Source organism: Acanthochromis polyacanthus, chromosome 19 (genome assembly GCF_021347895.1).
Source record: "Acanthochromis polyacanthus isolate Apoly-LR-REF ecotype Palm Island chromosome 19, KAUST_Apoly_ChrSc, whole genome shotgun sequence".
Lineage (NCBI taxonomy): Eukaryota > Metazoa > Chordata > Actinopteri > Pomacentridae > Acanthochromis > Acanthochromis polyacanthus.
The window spans coordinates 6,718,235-6,739,588 of NC_067131.1; the positions used below are offsets into that span (position 1 = coordinate 6,718,235).

General features: G+C 38.1%; 1 protein-coding gene and 1 non-coding gene across 3 annotated transcripts in view; both read right to left on the bottom strand.

Moving 5' to 3' along the window:
- Positions 1-11,753: 11,753 nt before the first annotated feature.
- trnai-uau (transfer RNA isoleucine (anticodon UAU)) lies at positions 11,754-11,847 on the bottom strand. Its single transcript has 2 exons — positions 11,810-11,847; positions 11,754-11,789 (listed from the first exon to the last, which is right to left on the bottom strand). It is a non-coding gene; the product is annotated as a tRNA-Ile (tRNA).
- Positions 11,848-13,514: 1,667 nt separating this feature from the next.
- Positions 13,515-21,354, bottom strand: part of mta3 (metastasis associated 1 family, member 3) — a 30,053-nt gene continuing 22,213 nt past the window's right edge. Inside the window, exon 19 of one of the 2 annotated variants that reach the window (XM_022189846.2) lies at positions 13,515-15,563. In XM_022189846.2, coding sequence (XP_022045538.1) covers positions 15,392-15,563 — 172 coding nt within the window. In that variant the 3' untranslated portion in view covers positions 13,515-15,391. The remainder of the gene's footprint in view (positions 15,564-21,354) is intronic. The other variant, XM_022189847.2, reaches the window with a different exon arrangement.

The following is a 21,354-nucleotide window of genomic DNA, read 5'->3' on the forward strand; positions in this document are numbered from 1 at the left end:
TTTGCAGAAGCAAAGTGCTCTACTCTGTGCTCTAAATCAAGAACTACAAAAATATTATCAAATCAAATATTATCTGTGTATTTTTTATATATTATTATGATAATTTCTGGTATAGAGAAAGTGAAGCAACACATAGTTTTAATTTAACCTCATCCAAAGATCTACTCTTAAATAGATTTGGGACTTCAGTTAATCAGATTACAAGGGGAAACTTGCCTTGGCTTTATGCCTGCCTTTGGTGATAACTACCACCTTGTTTAGGTGGGGCAGGTCATTTTATAGGCGTACATGTGACTGATTGTGTCATTTATGTAATTTAATTCATGATACTCTTTATTTTTAATCACTCAAGCCTTATGATCGTTAATGCTTGAAGATAATCCCTCCATAAAATAATATGCACTTCTACCACTTTGCATTGTAAATGAATTACATGCAACTGCCATGTTCAGAATCACATGCTTTTCTCACATGTTGTCTTCATTGTAAAGTATGTTTTTGTTATTGTAGGGCCTTTTTTTCCCCTTTTACTTCTTACCTGCTACACCTTGTGTGGGACAAACCACCACTTGAACATTGTACCATGCATTATTGCATGACACATGGTCTTCTTTCTGCACACGTCAGACGAAATGACGTTATCTCACCAATCATCACACCTATAGGAATGCCATAGGGGGTGGTAATTATTGCTCAAACTCTCTGTCATGTTAACCACTCAGGGTGTCAAATATTAACTACTATACTGCTGGATGTTTTTACGAGGATCTCCGATTTAAACGTAGTCAGGTTATAAGGAGAAACTTCAAGCGTTACCAAGATCACAGTGCACACCGGCAACGAATACAAATTAACACCGTACCCAAGGTTGGATTACCAACTGGGCACAGCAAGGAACTTCCCACGGTGCTGCAGAAGTATTTCAGCATAAAAAACTGTACATCCTGTGCAGAGAGTGGGAAGAATGAGGGCTTAATAGGAGGTCATCTACTCACTTTTGCCCTGGGGACAGCTAGAAGGTTAATGTAATCTGCAGGAAATTGTGATAACTTCAATCATAAATGCAACACATTTCAATACAGCAGGCTGGAGCAGGAAGAGTAAGGAAGTATTTCATGAAAATGAAAGATCTAAAAGTGGTTCAAGGAGCTGCAGTAGGTCTAAAGGTTCTCCACATGATATGTACAGTACATGTTGTACATGAGCGCTGCTTGGTCTCGTGGTGAGACATTCATAGTATTATTCATGTTTGAGATGAAAAAAATGTGGTTCTGAACTTCAGTATATCCATGCAGCAGATTCTTCTATGTTTTGAGCTGTTTTGGGACGAGATATTTGTTTATTAGTGAGCCACTCGTAGAAAGAAGACAGGAAATAGTAGAGAGAGACAGACAAGTAATAAAATGTGACAACAACGGTCAAAGGTCAGACTCCAACAGGGGACACTGCGGTTCATGATCAACGCCTAAAACCCCCAAAGTAATCAGGGCACCCCTGCTATGCCGGCTGATTCCTAAGGCCTCCGAGTAATTCAAATAAAGAGCTTTTAAGATAATCTAACAGCTTCTTAAAGCTGCCATTTAATGCCTGAATAGAGCTGTGAAGTGGGAGGAGTTAATTCATTATTCTCATTTATTTTCAGAGTGGAGAAGTTCTCAGTGTACAGAGGGGGTGTGGCATTTCAGCAATGATGAAGACAGCTCCACCTTTTGATTTTTCATCCAATAGATTTGAAATCCTGCTTAACCAATTACTCAATGACAACTGCACACCTGGTTTAGGTCGAACATACAGTATGTGTTTGCCTCAGGTCTTTGTCAACTTTGGCCCTGATGAAGACGCAGTAGCGCAGTAACATTAGTCCCTCTGCATGATGAAAAGCTGTGAATTCAGCAGTGTGATCCAGACCCTCTATTTCTACTCTGGACATTTGCTGTCACTGAGCTGAGAAGCACCTTTTTCAACTGTATTTTACTGGAAGATACACAGATGAAAAATATGAGCTGAATGATAGTTGGAGTACTTACTCCACAAGTTATTGAATTAAAAAAACAGATCTGTAATAAGAAATGCTGAAGGTAAGAGTCTATGTACGTAAAAACATAGGGGAGAATTTAGCTCATTAGGTACATTTTGACCAAAAAAACAAACAAACATTCATTTAACGAGCTTGAATTTCTGCGTCTTTAATTAATAACACTTTGGAACAAGAATTAATTTCAGATTATTTCATTATGGTGTAATTTTGTACACAGCTTCAGTAATGAAGTGCTCCCACTCTGCTCATGCTTAAGATTCCTCTCCATAGCAACGGTTACCAAGGCTCATGGGTATTGTAGTATGAGCTATCCACCATGCAACAAAACAAAACAAAAAAATGAAAACATGACTGTTCAGAAATAGGTGAAACAGGTAAAATCAAATCCCGACTCTCGGTTTCTATGTTTAGTAACATTCACAATATTATACCATTGTTAATTCAAGTCAATTCACTGTTATTAATTTAAACAGCCGGTGAGCCAAAGTGCTTTTCAGAAAAGAAATATGAGTTAAGCAAATGTTATGGCTGAAAATCTGCAATATTATTCCAAATACAATTTGACTTGACTAATTTAAATATTAAGGTTAATTACCTACAATATTATGTACTCTAACAAATTATGATCTGAATGTACTGTAAGAAATAAAGCATTTAACCGATTTTACCTGCAGTTCTTTTTTGAGCAATTTGCTTTATTCTGTTTTGTAAAATTATATAGTAATAAGTTGGTGTAAAATAATTCTGTTTTCCTGTATTTAAATCTGCTCAAACTATCATCATCTGAGAGGTTTTGAGTGCTGCAGTATTCCAGCATTATATATTTCATTTTTTTTAAATGAAGGTAAGAGTCTATAAGACGAGACAGTGAAATGTTGTAACATTCAAAGCTGGTAGAACAGTAAAGAAATAATGGTGAATATTTGTAAAATAATGATAATTGTTTTGCTGATTTATTTATTTATTTATTTAAACATACTTTTTTATTAAAGCAATTTCAAATCATACAGTGCAACTGGGCTGCAGTCTATATTCTCTGTTCCCCTCAAAAAACATTCAAAAACCCCACATAACTTCTCTCTATAAACAACCCTCCCAGACCAACAAACACATCTCTCAGTTTAGACACAAGAATCAAAGTGCGAGAGTGGAAAACTCACAAAGATAAAATGCAATATCTAAATAAAACTAAATAAATAAATATGAAAAAATAAAAGCACATTTGGAAGTAGTATCAAAAAAATAGTACAAAAGGACTAGACATTAATTGTTTTTTAAATGTAAAAAATAAAAACATTCTAGCTGATTTAAATAAAGTAAAACAGTGTAATATTTTGGTCACATGCTGTAAAACAATGAATTACTATTAATAAAAAATATTAATTTTCGATGTCACGTTAAAAAATGTGTAGTCAACATGCAAATTAATGCATTTTTCTGTTATTTAACAAGATAATATTAATAATTTAACAGAATATTGGAATGGAAACATTTTTAATGAAAAAATTTGCAAAATAGCAATTACATTTTTTTTAATTAATATTTTTTTAGTCTCTATACACAGTTTTTCTTTCTAATAATGGGAAATATTCAAGGATCCAAGGATATTTATTGTCATTGCATTTATCCAACAAAACTTTGTTGGCATTTCCAAAAAAACAACAAAGAGCTGTATAAAACAAGTACTTAATTATACATATATACAAGTAAATAGGAACAAGTATTTTTTTTAAAAGTGTAAAAGTGTGAATGAGGTGCAACGTGTGCTTAAAAGTGTGTAATGCAAGTAAAATGCTCAGTATGAATTGGCTGTTGCACATTAAGATGATTAGAAAAATATGTAATTGAAGTTTTAGTTCAAACTTAAATAAAATAAACCTGATCTTTTGGGGAGGATTTCTGCTTTCTTTTTGCTGTGAACCCAACAACAACATAATTCTGTGCATTGAGGCTACAGCGACATGACAGGGAGGTTTTGGAGGCAGGATGAGGCCACCAGAAGCTTTTTTTTTCTTCGGGAAGTCAGTTAGTAAAAGTGTTGCAATTGCTTCGATACATCAAAAGTGACAGAAACGGTCACCTCTGCACTGTTGACCAATCACCACCTCGTCAGAAAGTTACTCAAACCGTAAGATGCAGCTCCTCCAGTTACCAGAAAATCCTGCCAAGAGTTCAAACAAAGATAACAATTCGTTTATTAGAATAACAGAGATGTTACAGGCTGCAGTGAATAAAACTAGGGTGAGGAGATTAAGGCATAATATAAGTGTATGTATAAAGATGTTTCTTTATAGTGTATCAGTGAATGTGTGTGTGTGTGTGTGTGTGTGTGTGTGTGTGTGTGTGTGTGTGTGTGTGTGTGTGTGTGTGTGTGTGTGTGTGTGTGTGTGCGATGGCTGGACGGGGGAAAGCAGGGCTTATCCGTTGTCATTTTGTGTTTCTCCCTCGAGATTAGACTTGTGTCTTATTAATGAAAAACTCATCAGATATCAGAACAGCTCCCTAAGGAACCAACCAGGGTTATGAGACACATGTCAGATTAGGACTTTATGTGTGTGTGTGTGTGTGTGTGTGTGTGTGTGTGTGTGTGTGTGTGTAAGGAGTGTGTTGTGTGTGTGTGTGTGTGTGTGTGTGTGTGTGTGTGTGTGTGTGTGTGTGTGTGTGTGTGTGAGCAGCAGAAGAAGGGAGAGAGGCAGAGTGGTATTTAATTTTCCAAGATGAGGGATTATCACTGGCAGAATTTGATCATTCTGCTCTGATCTCAGGATGTTCAATCGCAGCTTATCCCAAATATTAAACTCTTTTGTCCCCCATTCCCCCCCTCTGCCCTCCTCAATCCCCAACACACACACACACACACACACACACACACACACACACACACACACACACACATGTTTGTACTTCTATCTTAGTGAGGACATCCATAGGCGTAATGCATTTCCTAGAGCCTTACCCTAACCTAAACTTAATCCTTACCCTAACCTTAACCAAACCTCAATTCATACCTGTTCTCTAAAAACAAGTCTTCACCCTCAAACATGGCTGTTTCAAAGTGAGGACCGGCCAAAATGTCCTCACTTTGTAAAAATGTCCTCACTTTGATAGTTAAATGCAGAAAATGGTTCTCACAATGTAGCAAGTACAAGAACACACACACACACACACACACACACACACACACACACAGATGTCTGGTTCTTATATCCCCGTGGGGACTTACCATTGACTCCCATTCATATCTAACCCCTAACCCTTACCCTTACCCTTACCCTAACCCTAACCTTAACCAACACCAAAACAATGCCTAACCCTAAAGAAACTTTTTTGCACTTTTACTCTTTTCAGTAACAACAACATGGCCAAGAAAACACTGTTTCCCCCCGTGGGGACCTCATTTTTGGTCCCCACCGTGACGCGAGTCCCCACCGAGATAGTGTGGAGTCAGGTCAAAGTCCCCACCAAGTCCCCACCGGTATAGATAAACATGTACACACACACACACACACACACACACACACACTCCAGGCTTCTCATTGAATAAAGTGGCCCGCTGAGCCTACTGTCAGGGTGGTGTGTGTTATGTGATTGTTCAGCCACCTGGTGACCTCAGGGAATGGGTGAGTTAGAGGGGAGGAGGAAGAGGAGGAGGAGGAGGAGGAGGAGGAGGAGGAGGTTATGTTAGGGTCGAAGCTTTAAGTGTCTTATGGAGGCAGCTGAGGGGAGTAAATTAAAAAACTGTTACATCTAATCCGGAGCGCCAAGAACAAGTGGCACACACTCCAAAAATCTGATGTTTACATGGATCTGGATGAGCTTAAAAACACACACAGTGTGCTCACACACACACACACACACACACAGTACAAGATTCCCTCTCAAGTGATGTACACATTACCAGCCCGCTAAACGCTCTGTGATTGTGTCCCGGGCCGGATGGAGGGGGTGGTGGGAGGTACGATCTGCACTCTCATTTTCTGCACCCGGGACATCTGGGTCACATCATTACTGCAATCTTCTGCTTGTTCATTCCCAGCTTTACAGGGGCTTAGAGGACGACAGACCTGCACACAAACACACACACACATGCTGAGGATAGAGGCGTGTAACAGTTGTGAACAGTGAAATAAACAACGTCTTAAAACGATTAAAGTGTTCAGGAAGGCAGGCGTTTTCATCAACACAGATTTGAGGATGCAGTGAAAGAATCTGTTCTAAGTAGAAGTAAGTATAAGTATCTATTAAAGGTTGCACAAACTGGAATACTCCACCTATAGCTATCGGAGAAAGCTCCACCTTTTTCAGTTTTGAGAGACAGTATAAGGCATGGCTCATTAACAATCAAACTTGTGAACATTGGCAAAATCAGGCACTTTAACTGTAAGCATTTTAATAAAATAATATCATTTTAGGGTAGGTTTAATCGAGAAAGAATTCAGTTATCATTGTCTTTCTTTTACTTTATTGTTTATCATACATCTGTAACCTTGTATGTTTTTCTTTTATGTTTGGGACAACGGGTGGAAATTAGCACTTGTGCTAAATCTGGCTTATTTACTGCAACCTTGTGTAAACTTATGAAGATTTCATTAATATGCACTGTCCTGTCTAAATAAATTTAAAAAATGAAATGAATGGATCCGCATGCACCTGCTAAGAATCTAATATTAGGGGCATTTCTGAAGGTTTTTTTTAACAACTAAACTGAAAATGTCATCAATAACCGCCATTAAATAGATTTATGAATGTAAAGAATCATAAAGATGACCTCAGGTTGCCTAAAAATAGCCTCTCCTGCATCCCTCTGCTGTTAAATTTATTTATTTATGCTTTTTTTTAAAGTGAAGTGACCCTTAAATGTGTGGAGCCATTGGAGCACTTGGCTGTTTGGTGCAGTTGTAGCTCCCTCTAGTGGTGGACAGCTGGTATTACAGAAGAACAGCAGTTCCGGCTTTTGGCTGAAGGGGGAGCTGCTGAGCAACACACCTGAGAGGATGAGGAAGGTGGAATAAAATCTGTGGGATCTACTTAGGTGTTTAAAAAACATAATTTGAAGAAAATAAAAATATTTAGCTTTGCTGTGATTACTTCTGTACAACTGTAAGATAAGATATAAGATAAGATAAGATAAGATAAGATACACTGTAAAAAGCTTACCATTAAATGTACTTACTGGCAGCAATTGGCAAGCAGGTTGCTGTAGAATGTTTTACAGTAAGCTTACTGTAAACTTAATCACAGTACCTATGTTGCCATTTACAGTCAGATAATTCTGACTATAAATGTTGCTACAGTAAAAATGATCCTACTGTAAATGTTGCTACAGTAAAAAAGATCCTACTGTAAATGTTGCTACAGTAAAAAAGATCTTACTGTAAATGGTGCTACAATAAAAAAGATCCTACTGTAAATGTTGCTACAGTAAAAATGATTCTACTGTAAATGTTGCTACAGTAAAAATGATCCTACTGTAAATGGTGCTACAATAAAAAAGATCCTACTGTAAATGTTGTTACAGTAAAAAAGATCTTACTGTAAATGGTGCTACAATAAAAAAGATCCTACTGTAAATGTTGCTACAGTAAATATGATCCTACTGTAAATGCAATCACAGTAATAGGGTACTGTATTTTTTTTGTCACAGTAAAAATGATCCTATTGTAAATGTTGCTACAGTAAAAATGATCCTACTGTAAATGTTGCTACAGTAAAAATGATTCTACTGTAAATGGTGCTACAGTAAAAATGATTCTACTGTAAATGCAATCACAGTAATAGGGTACTCTATTTTTTTTTACAGATGGCGCCGGCTCCTCCTCCTCCTTGAATAATGCAAAATGCTCAGAATTACCGTAAAGTGATTAACAGTAACAAAAAAAATTCTACTGTAAATTTAGCCTCTCGGTAAATTTTACCCATGATGCATTGCAGATCGACAGCAACTTACTGTAAACAGGTTCTACAGTAGCTATTTGGTCATTTTACAGTAATATTACTGTAAAAACTACAGAAACTTGTTACAGCGTAAGATAAGACACAACTTTATTAATCCCAAGGGAAATTCTCCGTTATTTATTTCTGTAGTTTTCATCGTCAAACAGGATATATGTCAAATGTGATATATTTTAAATTAAGGATTTTAATTGATAATGAAATAACTTAAGTTTTAATGGAATTACATGTTAGCATTTATTGTTTTATATGATTATGCAGCATATATTTGCCAATAAAAATCATCAAGAATACATATATCTAAAGTAAAAACACACAAAAGATGTCTGACTCTAAAATTATTAAGGCAATCGTTAAATGTTTTCACGCAAAGTTACGCAAATACTCAGTTGACATCATTTATGCTGTTTTCCTTGTTCATTAAACTTTACTTATGAAATCAGGAAATAATAATTATAATACAAATAGTCAAGCTTATTTCATGCTACTTTTTAATAGCAACCTTCAGCTCAAAGTGCTGCACAAATTTTAAAAAGTAATTGTTAAATCATTTAATAAATACATTTAAAAGAAGAACTGATATGAAATAAACTCCTAATACAGTTATTATTATTATTACAGTTATACAGTTATTTAAAACACCAATATAAAAGAAAAATGCAACGAATCATAAGAACAAGCTAAATCATGCCTAATGATTTTCAACTTTGTGTTTTCTATGCCTTGTTTTGATGTATATTATGTATTAAGTCACAATGAATTGCATTGTTGTTTGAAAGTGCTCTGTAGCGTTACCTTACCTTTATGGTGGTGCAGTGTTTGTGTTATTGGGAAAACAAGTGCAGTTTAGTTTTGCATCGAGTCCTCTCCAGACTGTTAATTGAATGTCATGGAAATCGTTAGAAAGCTCATCATTCTGAAACTTATTGGACAGTCATAATGAAATATCTACGTTTCTCCTTTAAAATGACATCTTCAAGTTCCATCATTTCTTAATTAAGCATTTATTGGTTCCTTTATGTTGTTTTGAAAAATGTGTTTTAAATTTTAAAAGTTTATTGATGGATCATTATTGTGTTCTTCATAACGTTCCAATTTTATTCTCCATGAAAACATAAATTGTGTTAAGAGTAGCATCCATATTAGCGCTTACAGTCTCATTAAACATACTGCTGGCATCAGTTTGTTTTCAGTAATTTCAAGTCAACATTATCTATGCTTCATTTATATGCATCAACATTTCAACAACAGCAAATCTAATCAATCTTAATCGGCTTGCAATTGAAACATAAAAACCAATGTCATCCTAAAGTTTATTATAGAGATTTATCACAGTCAAGCACATCTTGGAGCTCTAACAAACAAAATAAACCTCCTTCCTTCTCTTCATGTTCTGAATATATTTTATTATTACAACTGTTGTTTAAATCATGTCTTTTTCTTTTTTATGTATAGCATTTTGAGCTGCAGTATGTCTAAAGGTACTGAAAAAATAAAATTGCTTGGAATTATAAATATGATTTATTAACAGAACATGACATGATTCATTTTTATAAAAGAATTAAATGGAAAGGCAGAGTTTGGTCATTTCACAACATTCATTTTGCTGTCTTCTCCTGCCTGCTGCTGAGAAGCATCCCCACATCACGATGCCGCCACCACCATGCTTCACGTCATGATGCTGTCACCACTATGCTTTACGTCATGATGCTGTCACCACCATGCTTCACATCACGATGCCGCCACCACCATGCTTCACGTCATGATGCTGTCACCACCATGCTTCACGTCACGATGCTGCCACCACCATGCTTCACGTCATGATGCTGTCACCACCATGCTTCACGTCATGATGCTGTCACCACCATGCTTCACATCACGATGCTGTCACCACCATGCTTCACGTCATGATGCTGTCACCACCATGCTTCACATCACGATGCCGCCACCACCATGCTTCACGTCATGATGCTGTCACCACCATGCTTCACGTCATGATGCTGTCACCACCATGCTTCACATCATGATGCTGCCACCACCATGCTTCACGTCATGATGCTGTCACCACCATGCTTCACGTCATGATGCTGTCACCACCATGCTTCACGTCATGATGCTGCCACCACCATGCTTCACGTCATGATGCTGTCACCACCATGCTTCACATCATGATGCTGCCACCACCATGCTTCACGTCATGATGCTGTCACCACCATGCTTCACGTCATGATGCTGTCACCACCATGCTTCACATCATGATGCTGCCACCACCATGCTTCACGTCATGATGCTGTCACCACCATGCTTCACGTCACGATGCTGCCACCACCATGCTTTAATCATGATGCTGCCACCACCATGCTTTAATCATGATGCTGCCACCACCATGCTTTACGTCATGATGATGCCTCCACCATGCTTTAATTTATGAACATCCATAAAACAGGTATTCATGAGATTGGGTGGTCAAACAAGTGTTGTGCTAAGAAACTGTGCATTAGAATCGATAGTAGTCCAGTTCTGCAAGACAATCTGATCAAAAACACACATCTGTCATCTTCAAAAGCGGTCAATACTGATGCAGTCATTCACATCACGATGCTGCCACCACCATGCTTCACGTCATGATGCTGCCACCACCATGCTTCACATCATGATGCTGCCACCACCATGCTTCACATCACGATGCTGCCACCACCATGCTTCACGTCATGATGCTGTCACCACCATGCTTTACATCACGATGCTGCCACCACCATGCTTCACGTCATGATGCTGTCACCACCATGCTTCACGTCATGATGCTGCCACCACCATGCTTCACATCACGATGCTGCCACCACCATGCTTCACGTCATGATGCTGCCACCACCATGCTTTAATCATGATGCTGCCACCACCATACTTCACATCACGACGCTGCCACCACCATGCTTCACATCACGATGCTGCCACCACCATGCTTCACGTCATGATGCTGCCACCACCATGCTTTAATCATGATGCTGCCACCACCATACTTCACATCACGATGCTGCCACCACCATGCTTCACGTCATGATGGTGTCACCACCATGCTTCACGTCATGATGCTGCCACCACCATGCTTCACATCACGATGCTGCCACCACCATGCTTCATGTCATGATGCTGCCACCACCATGCTTTAATCATGATGCTGCCACCACCATGCTTTACGTCATGATGATGCCTCCACCATGCTTTAATTTATGAACATCCATAAAACAGGTATTCATGAGATTGGGTGGTCAAACAAGTGTTGTGCTAAGAAACTGTGCATTAGAATCGATAGTAGTCCAGTTCTGCAAGACAATCTGATCAAAAACACACATCTGTCATCTTCAAAAGCGGTCAATACTGATGCAGTCATTTATTTTACATTTAATATTTTAATTAAATAACATTAATTGATAGAAATCAGTTTTCATTTTGATATGAAAGAGTTTTTTTAAAGTAACATCTTGTCGGAAAAGGCAAATTCCGCACTCACCCCAAGTGGATGGATGAAGGTTAATGACATGGTAGTTTTTCATTTATTAACAGCAGCTTTTTTTCGGCTCTAATCAATCAAACACAGAAGTAACAAGAAGCTAGAGAATGTATTCTCATTCTTAGAATCCTGTGTCTGGACATGTAACCAGTTTAGTGGTGACAGACGTCGCTGGTGCGCAGGACAGGAAATTCCCTCTCATTGGGGTTTACCTGCTGCCTCCAGGTGACGCTGAGCTAAGACTAAAAACTCTGCTCCAGGTGAGGCTCGAACTCACAACCTCGGCATTGCTTTGCTGAATACTGTCTTATAAGTACCGCGCGCTAACCGATTGCGCCACTGGAGCTTCGGCAGTAAACGGTCGGGAAGTCGGTTTAAGAAAGCCACGAGCACCGGCGATGACCGAAAACGTTTGATTTTGGTAATTTTTTGGTTTGTAGCCCGTGTAGCTGCAGAAACGATGCCGACCGGATGAGAAGTTTACGGGACGCCGGTGGTCTCACAGCGTTCAGCCGAGAACAGCTTCCACTGAGCCGACTCACGTGCTGCGTTCACGTACCTCTCATAAAGCTCGAACAAACCAAGAACACTGAGAAATATGGTGTTTTTGATTAAGAAAGGCAAAAGGAAAGGAAATAAAACACAAAACAACGAGGATTTGTATAATTTAAAAATAAAACCATTCGCGTAGAAAGGAAATCAACATAAAGTGAAAACGTGAGTTAAATATATAATGAATATTATTGTAGGGTCATACCCAGATAGCAAACTATGGGTGAATCAATGTTGAATCTATGTTGAGACCTAACGTAGAAATTATACAGAAAGCGCAAGGTTGATAAAATGTTGAGTCAACATTTGCTTTTCAACCATAAATCACACTTTACCCAGATAACAAAAGATGTTAAATCAATGTTGAATTAGGGTTAAGAAGGTTGAATTTTGGTTACGGTTGAAGATTGATGGTTGGATCAATGTTGATTCAACAACATTTTGTCGACATTGAAGTTTGTGTTTAAAAGATGCCATTGAATCTACGTTGTATTTTGGTTTAGTTAAAATGTTTGACAGGTCAATGTTTAATTAATGTTGAATCTATGTTTGCAAACATGTAATCTATGTAAGCAAACGTTGACTCAACATTTTATCAACCTTGCGCTTTCTATATAATTTCTACGTTAGGTCTCAACATAGATTCAACATTGATTCACCCATAGTTTGCTATCTGGGTAACCTTAATAGTATCTTAGATAAATGTGAATGTTGAAGTATTATATTGTCTTAACCTTAATGTTTAATTTATACAAGTAAATTTGCATGTAGGGTCTTAAGCTTAATATTTAAAATAGTCAGGTAAGAATGTCTGTTCAACTTTCTGTTGCAGTTCCAAAATTGCTCTCTTTCGCTCATCTTCACTTGTGTACTTTTCAGTGAATGCTGAGTGCTTATTTTGAAAATGTCTGTCAAGGTTACATTTTGTCTTATTCGATAATTTCTCACCACATATTAAACACACAGGTAATCTAGCATCATTGGCAGTTAGGGCAAATGCATCTGTCTGAGCTTTACAGGCACCGATCAGCGGGCTACGCAGACAACCGCTGATGCTAGCAGTAAACCCGCATATGTGGCACCTAACCCACAAGCTACTTTTAGCAGGCCTTTACCATAGCGACGCCAAAAAACCAGGCTGAACAGCAGCAGCTTGAGTGTTTCCAAGAAAAATCCATGGACGAGTCCGTGACCTTTGCCTCTCTTGTGCATCCAGCTGAGCTCCGTGGTCGCGGCTGTTTTATCCAGTTGACTTTCAAGCAGCTCATCAAGCATCTTTATGTTGTGTAAAGTTGTATTTTTGCTTTCATTTACTTTGAGCTTAAGATTTTCTACATATATCTGTAGACGTCGAATGCCCTGTTCAGTCATCTCTGAACGTTGTGTGTCCTTTTGAATAGTGATTTGGTGAACTTGCTGCCGAAGATTTTTTATATCCATCTTTAAACTTTGTTTGTCCTGTTGAACAGTGGTTTGCATGTCTTTTTATTTTTCTCGGCATATTCATAATTCAACACATGACATACAGGAAACACTAACATAAACATTCTGAATGAAGAGAAAAAATCATGTGACCCCATCGGTCAGTGGAGGCTCTCACCTCAAAGACATGCGGCGGCGATACCAGTTTCAAAACTTAGAATAAACACAACCTGAAGGCTGCAGGAGGGGGCAACTTTTTGAGGCCTGGGGCAACATTGTCATGCAGCAAAAAGGAGGGGGAAGAGAGAGGAACATGTGATTGTTAGCTTTAACCCTCCTGTTGTCTTCATTTAAGGGCGCCAAAAAATATTGTTTCCTAGTCTGAAAAGAATCCAAAAACTCCGCAAAATAATCCCCAAATTTCTGAAAACTTGCAAAATCTTCAGGAAGAAAATTCCAATAATTCCTTAAAAGTTTCCCTTAAAAGTTTAATTTGAAAAAATCCCCCAAATTTGGCAAGAAAATTCTTATAAATATTTTTAAAAACTGAGTAAAAATCTTCAAAAAAAATTTAAAAATCTCTACAGTGATTACATACACATCAGTAAAACTTCTAATAGTTTCTTTAAGAACATTCACAATAAATCAACCAAAATCCGGCAAATTTTGCTGGATTTTGGTTGATTTTTTGTGAATGTTCTTGAAGAAACATTTTTAAAATTTCTTTTTTTTTCCACCAAAAAATGTTCAAACATTTCCCAAAAATGTTGAAATTGTGGACATCAGAAGTTTCACTGTGAAAATAAATTTTCTTTCCACATTTTCAAACTTTGAAACGGGTCAATTTTGACCCACAGGACGACACGAGGGTTAAAGAACAGAAAAACAGATGTTGTTGGAGAGTTGCAGACAGCAGCTGACAAAGTTGCACTGATTTCTGCCTCAAAAAGTAGCCAGCATGTGACAGCCTTGAGGGAAATATGACAGATCCATGCCCTTTTTCTGCTGCAAAGGAGGTGCTTTAGTACCCAAGTCAGGGCTAGATTAGGTAGGTACAGTCGGCCATAGAAATAGGATGAGTAGAATTTACACTGCTGTAATGAGATATACAATATATTATACACTGGTTCATGTGGGAGGATTATGTTGTTCGATGTAAAGCTGGCTCTTCTACTTCTTGTTATATTTTCAAAAAAAAACCCTGCAGATTCATCATGAATAACTGACAGCGTTTCTTTTGGGGGGTTGTTAAATAACGTCTCCGGGTCATCATTCTTCAACACCGGCACCAGCTCGTTTTTACTTCAAGATGAGCCTGAAAAAAAGGAACTCTAAAGCAGCCGTTTCAGACTCAGTATAGTGCATTTGTTCTTTTTTTATGTCAACGGCAGACATTCGTCTCTTCTCCCATGTCACAATAACCCCCCACAAAAAATGCATTTTTTTCCCACCCCTTTCCCGTCTTTTGCCCAGCCCCATGCCCCCTCCCAAAATATACAAACTGATAAAACTTCACAACAATTCACCATCAACACAAAAAGGTCACACAAAGTTCCGTCGTTATGTCCATCCATTAAAACTAAGAACAGCAACATCTCCCTTCGTTCACGTTTGTGTTGTTGGCGGAGTCTGACACACACACACACACACACACACACACACACACACACACTGCAACATGCACCCAAATACAGTATATACACGTACAAACACTTTCCCAGGTGGGGGTTTAATGACAGGCAGCACTTGCAGTCGATTCATGTTTCTATTGCATCACATCCTTCTGTTGCCAGACAGCTTGTTTAATTGTTGCTAAGGGGGGTTAGAATAATGGTATTTACGGGTTGAAAGCAAAGGGAAGGGTCTGGAGAGCGAACAGGAGGTGGAGGTGGAGGTGTGGAGGTCACAGAGTCCGATCAGTCGTGGATGACGATGGGGCCTCGCATCCTCAGGCTGGGGTGGGGGTGTGGAGGGGCGAGGACCAGCCCCTGCGGCGGGCCCTGGGAGACCCTGCGCAGGGTGATTTGCTCGCAGGGCTGCCGGCAGGCGTGTCTCAGCTGGGAGCGTGACAGCAGCCGCCGGGCCCTCCTGCAGGGGCGGAGACGACACGGGGCGTGAGCCAGGAGGAAGATGCAAAGACGATAACAGTGAAAGGTGAACGTTAAACAAGACCAAAGGTTAACCCTCGTGTTGTCCTGCGGGTGAAAACTGACCCAGTTTAAAGTTTGAAAATGTCTGGGAAAAAAAACTAAATTCCACAGTGAAACTTCTGGTGTCCACATTTTCAACATTTTTGGGAAATCTTTGAACATTTTTTTGTGGAAAAAAGAAATGTTAAAAATGTTTCTTAAGAACATTCACATAAAAATCAACCAAAATCCAGCAAATTTCGCTGAGTTTTGGTTGATTTTTATGTGAATGTTCTTAAAGAAAACATGTGAAGTTTTCCCAATATGAATGTAATTACTTTATTTATTTTTAGGATTTTTTGAAGCTTTTTACTTTTTTTTTTTTTTTAAATTTTCTTGCCAAATTTTGGGGATTTTTTTAAAATTAAACTTTTAAGGGAAACTTTTAAGGAATCAGTGGAATTTTCAGAAATTTGTGGAATTTTTTTGCTGAATTTTTGGATTTTTTTTCAGACAAGGAAACAGTATTTTTTGGTGGCCGTAAATGAGGACAACAGGAGGGTTAATTACTGACCCCAGACTAATGTTACTGAAGAGTAATTCTTGATGTACTTTGAGTATTTTCATTTTCTGCAACATTTCAGACTCAAATATTGCATTGTATCCACATTGTCTGACAGCTTTTACAAGTCACTTTGCAAATTCAGAAGAGCAGGGGAAGACGTTATCGATCCCTGCAGGGAAATTCAGCCCAAGGACTTCATTATCTAATACTAATCTGTCTATACTTTTACTCACATAACACTTTAATAGTATCATTTTACATGTAAATGAGCATTTGCAGGAGGAACATGCAGGGATTCAAAGGTGATAAAAGTGAAAACAACATTAATCAAGACAAGACATTCATTCTTGACCCTGGATTAATTTCTCTCAAGTATAATTATTTATTTACTTTGAGTATTTTCAGTTTCTTCTACTATATACTTCTTCTCTGCTCTATTTCAGATGTAAAAAATGTATTTCAACCCCATTTTCCGACTGTTTTTGCTAGTTATTCTGCAGATTCAGAAAAATAAGGGAAGTTTTTATTGATCCCAGAGGGGAAATTCAGCTTGAGAGCTTCATGAGTGATAAATAATTAAAATCCAATGATATACATTATTCTGATCACATAATGAATACCATTATTATATTTTAATGCTAATTTTTCTATACTTTTGCTTTTGTTCTACTTGTAACTGAGCATTCACAGGAGGAACATGCAGGGATTCAAAGGCGATAACAGTGAAAATTCAACATTAATCAAGAGAAAATGTTCATTCTTTACCAAGGAATCATGGAATTTTATTATAATTCTTGATATATTTTGAGCATTTTCTATACTATACTTTCTACTTCCTCTCTGCTCTATTTCAGAGGCAAATATTGCATCTTAACCACATTTTCCGACAGCTTTTACTAGTTAATTTGCAAATTTTGAGTAATAACACAATGCACAGATGATTCCTGCAGTACCATTTGAAAGAAATTACAGAAGATCAGGTTCAGTCTCAATTCTGTCATTCATGCTCTCCTTCTGTTTTGGATTTTCAGTGGAAACCACAAAAAATTGTATAATTTTAATATACTTTTCAATGTTTTCATTTTCCGCTACTTTAAACATCTTCTCTGCTTTATTTCACGTATAAAAACTGTATTTCAAACACATTTTCTGACAGTTTTTACTAGTTACTTTGGAAATTCAGATTAATAATAGAGAATATATCCAAGTAGCACATGATTCTTTGTAAGGGAAGACTTTATTGATCCCTGAAGGGAAATTCAGCCTGAGTGCTTCAATATCAATATTTAAAATCTAATAATAACACTATTCTGATCACACAGTGAGTACCTTTAGGATATTTTAATGCTCGTCTTTCTATACTTTTGCTTAAGCGTGATTTTAATTGCACGATTTTTGCCTGTAACAGAGTATTTCCACATCACAGTCGACAAAGCAACGCGACCAGTTGATCCAATTATTGTTTCCAAGGTCGGGAATTAACTTTTAGTCTCAACTTTTAAGCCAACATGAGCGAAAAGTCATTAAAAATGCTCAAAAAGCTAAATTATGCAGTCTGCTTTTTGATGAAAATCTGGCAATTCTGAGGAAGGTCGCGTGGCTTAAAACATGAACAAGGACAGCTGCTAACCCTGATGTGAAAGCGACTCATTTGGATTGTAGTGAATTCAGGAGTAAACGATCGAACATGTTTGATCAGTGACTCTTTGAAACAGAGATGGAAAGCTAACTAAGGGCTAAGCTACTTGTTAATGAAAAGTATTCACTCTGTCTTTGAAGTCGTCCCTTTTTATTGCATTTTCAGCACTGGATCGTGGTCAGTTTCAAAGATTCTTTCATTTCAAAGTGAAAACAGATTTCTACAAAGGAATGCCAACTAATTAAAAATAGAAAATGTAAAATAAGTGATTGCTTAAGAATTCAGCACTTATCAAGTCTGCAGTCAGAAGACACACCTTTAGCCACAATTACAGCACTGAAACTGTGTGGAAATGTCTCAGTTGTACCTCATTCTACTTTGCCAAACTGCTCCGTCAGGTTGTAAGCAGTCACGAGTCCCTTTTCAAGCCCTACTACAAACTCTTATCTAACTGGATTGAGGTCTGGGTTCTGAGTCGGCCAATTTAACTTTCCACCTTTACAAGCCTTCCAGAGCCTGCTGCTGATAGATTTAAGAAGAGCTCTGTTCAACAGTAGCTGTATGCTCTTCCATGTCACTGCTGAAGCCTGTAACTCCTTCAGAGGAGTCGTAGGTGTCTTGGTGGCCTCCTACATTAGTTTCTGTCATACATAGTCATTTAGTTTTTGAGGGCAACCTTTTTTTGGCAGAATTATCCATGTACCATATCACTTCCCTTTCTTAATGACGGATTTTACTCTGAGTAATGCAGCAACCAAGGAATTTTCTTGTATCCATCCTCTAACTTGTGCTTTTTATTAATGCTTTCAAAGAGTTGCCTGGAGTTGATTTCATCCTAATGGTGTAGTTATAATCAATGAGTCACCAGTAAGTGGACCTTCTGGATGCAGAAGTCTTTATCCTACAGTTTATTTTATATTTATATTTAATTTATTCGACACTACTGTGTAGAAATTGGGCGGCTGTGGATCAGGTGATAGAGCGGGTCGTCCAATGATCAAAGGGTCGGCGGTTCGAGTCCCGCCTAGTCATGTGCTGTTGTGTCCTTGGGCAAGACACTTTAACTGCCTTGCCTCCAGTGCTGCTCTCACACTGGTGTGTGGTGGACGGAGGGGCCATAGGCGCGGATTGGCAGCCACGCTTCCATCAGTCTGCCCCAGGGCAGCTGTGGCTACAAATGTAACTTACCACCACCAGAGTGAGAATGTGTGAGTGAATGAATAATGGATCCATTGTGAAGTGTTTGAGTGCCTTGAAAAGTGCTATATAAATCTAATCCATTATTAAATCTGTTTTGACTTTGACATGAAAGATTCTTGCTTTGTAAATGGTTGCAAAACAACAAACTAAATGAAAAACTAAACTGACCATGATTCCATGTTAAAAAGCAGTAAAAGGGTGAATGTTTTTTAAAGACGCTATATGCATGATTTCAAGTTCCTTGTACTTTGCTTGAGCTTTTCCATTCTCTGCTGCTTGATATTTATACTCCATTACAGAGGAAAATATGTCATTTTTAACTCCACTACTTTGATGTGGTTTAGTGCACAAAATACAATCAACAAATATCTTATGATATAATGTCATACATTAAAATTAAACTTTATTGATGTCAGAGGGAAAATTCACAAGATAAGCAGCAGATAAACTAAATCATCTTTACCAGTTCCAACATAAAAGGGGTTAATAAGTCAATAAAACACATTATTCAAAAACATGGCATTCTGCATGTGGAGTACCTTTACTTTTGCTGCTATATTTTGATGCTAATGCTTTCATATTGTTTCTTCAGTAAGTATAAATTTAATGCATGTCTTGTAACATAGTATTCCTACACTGTTGTATTAGTACTTCTACTTTGAAACATCCACCTCTGCTTTTAAAGAAGCCTATTTTTGCATTTCCCAGAGTTCCCTCTGTTCCCATAGCTACCATAATTCAGTGGGTTTCCTTATAGATCTTGACTTTAATTATTCTCTCTGATGTGCTTACATGTCTTCCTACAGATTTGTCATTTTAAAGCAGCATCTGCAGCTGCTGCAGCTGAGCTCTAGTCTGTTTACCAGAGCTTTGTGCTCAAACAGGCAAACCTGCTGCTGGAATCAGCTTCATATTCAGCTCACAGAGTGGTATCGATCATCTGATTTAACTCTGAGCCTGACAATAAATAAGCTTCTTTCCCAACTTTACAATATTTTAGGCTGTCGATTGATGATTCTGGAAATTTTGAGCTTATAGATTTGATTGTTTTCCCATTTATTCATTACTTTTATGTCTTTGGCAGGTATTTTCATGCATGTTTTGAATGTGATGTGTAATTTTCTGGAAATTGCAAGCTTGCAGAAAATGTTTTTCTGATTACTTAAATGTAGCTGACTGCAGTAGCGAACAGACTCAATGATTAGACAGCAAATTTGTCACATGCATTCTGGATTTACATGAAAAATGCATCATACTGGATGACAGTTTGTTAATTACTGAGTTGTTTAAAGCAGAAGGAGCCAGAAAAATGTTTCTGTTTTCTGTGATCAGCACATCTAACAAGCAACAGCTTTATATGAGGTGTAAAGTCTGAGCCGCATAAGCAACAGCTCGACGAATCTGAGATTAAATGAAAAAAAAAAAAAACTCAGAAGAGAAAAGGCTGTAAAGTTTAAGTTAGTGCAAATGATTTAATATGATAGTTCAGTCTGAAGGCACCGTATTGCGGTTCCAGGCTGCCGAGAAAGGAATCAGAAACAAGCAGCTTGTCTAATTTGGGAAGGATTCACCAAAGAAGAGTGCAACATTTACTGAAGCATCAGCAGCAGAAGAACAAATACATGTGTCTGTAATGAGGCCAGAGAGGGGAGCATCTCTGCAGGATTTTCAGGCTTGTAAAAAGGGGCTCGGAGGTAATTTCCAGACTGCAGTGGGCTTTGTGATGCGACAGGGAGGCACTTTTCACAGCCCACAGCTACCCAGTGCACTAAACCCAAGACTGTGGGACGGACAAACTGGCAAATGTTGAATACAGTTCTAATGGAATTCAATTGGAGATAAATGTGAGGTACATAACCACAACGTCGAGGTGATTATTCATGGTTCCCTTTAGGCGGTTTGAGATTTAATGCACAGCTAAAGCTCTGTGTGCTCTCCTCGTTTCCTCTCTCCTCAGCAACACTGGGGATGTTTTTTTTTCTTGTACACCACAGATCCTTGCTGCTGATGAAGCAAACGTTATGGGGCTGTACGTCTAAATGCGTCTGAGTGCAGGCAACAGTCATGCATCTCTGCAAAAGCGCGATTATGGCACAGCAGGACGTCCACGTATTGTCGCGTGGCGTTAAAGCAGAATGTAAAATGGAGAAGACCAGCACAGCTTTGGTTCTGGTGGCGCATTATCTGCAGCTCTGCCGTTTGTCTGTTCAGCTGGCGGTTGGGAAGGGGAAGGCAAACATGTAAATCTATCCTCAAACATATCAGGCTGCCTCATTTACATTTGACTTTCTCTAATTCTGCTCCTGTTCTCTGATGCTTTGCTATAACTACATTAATACACATTAC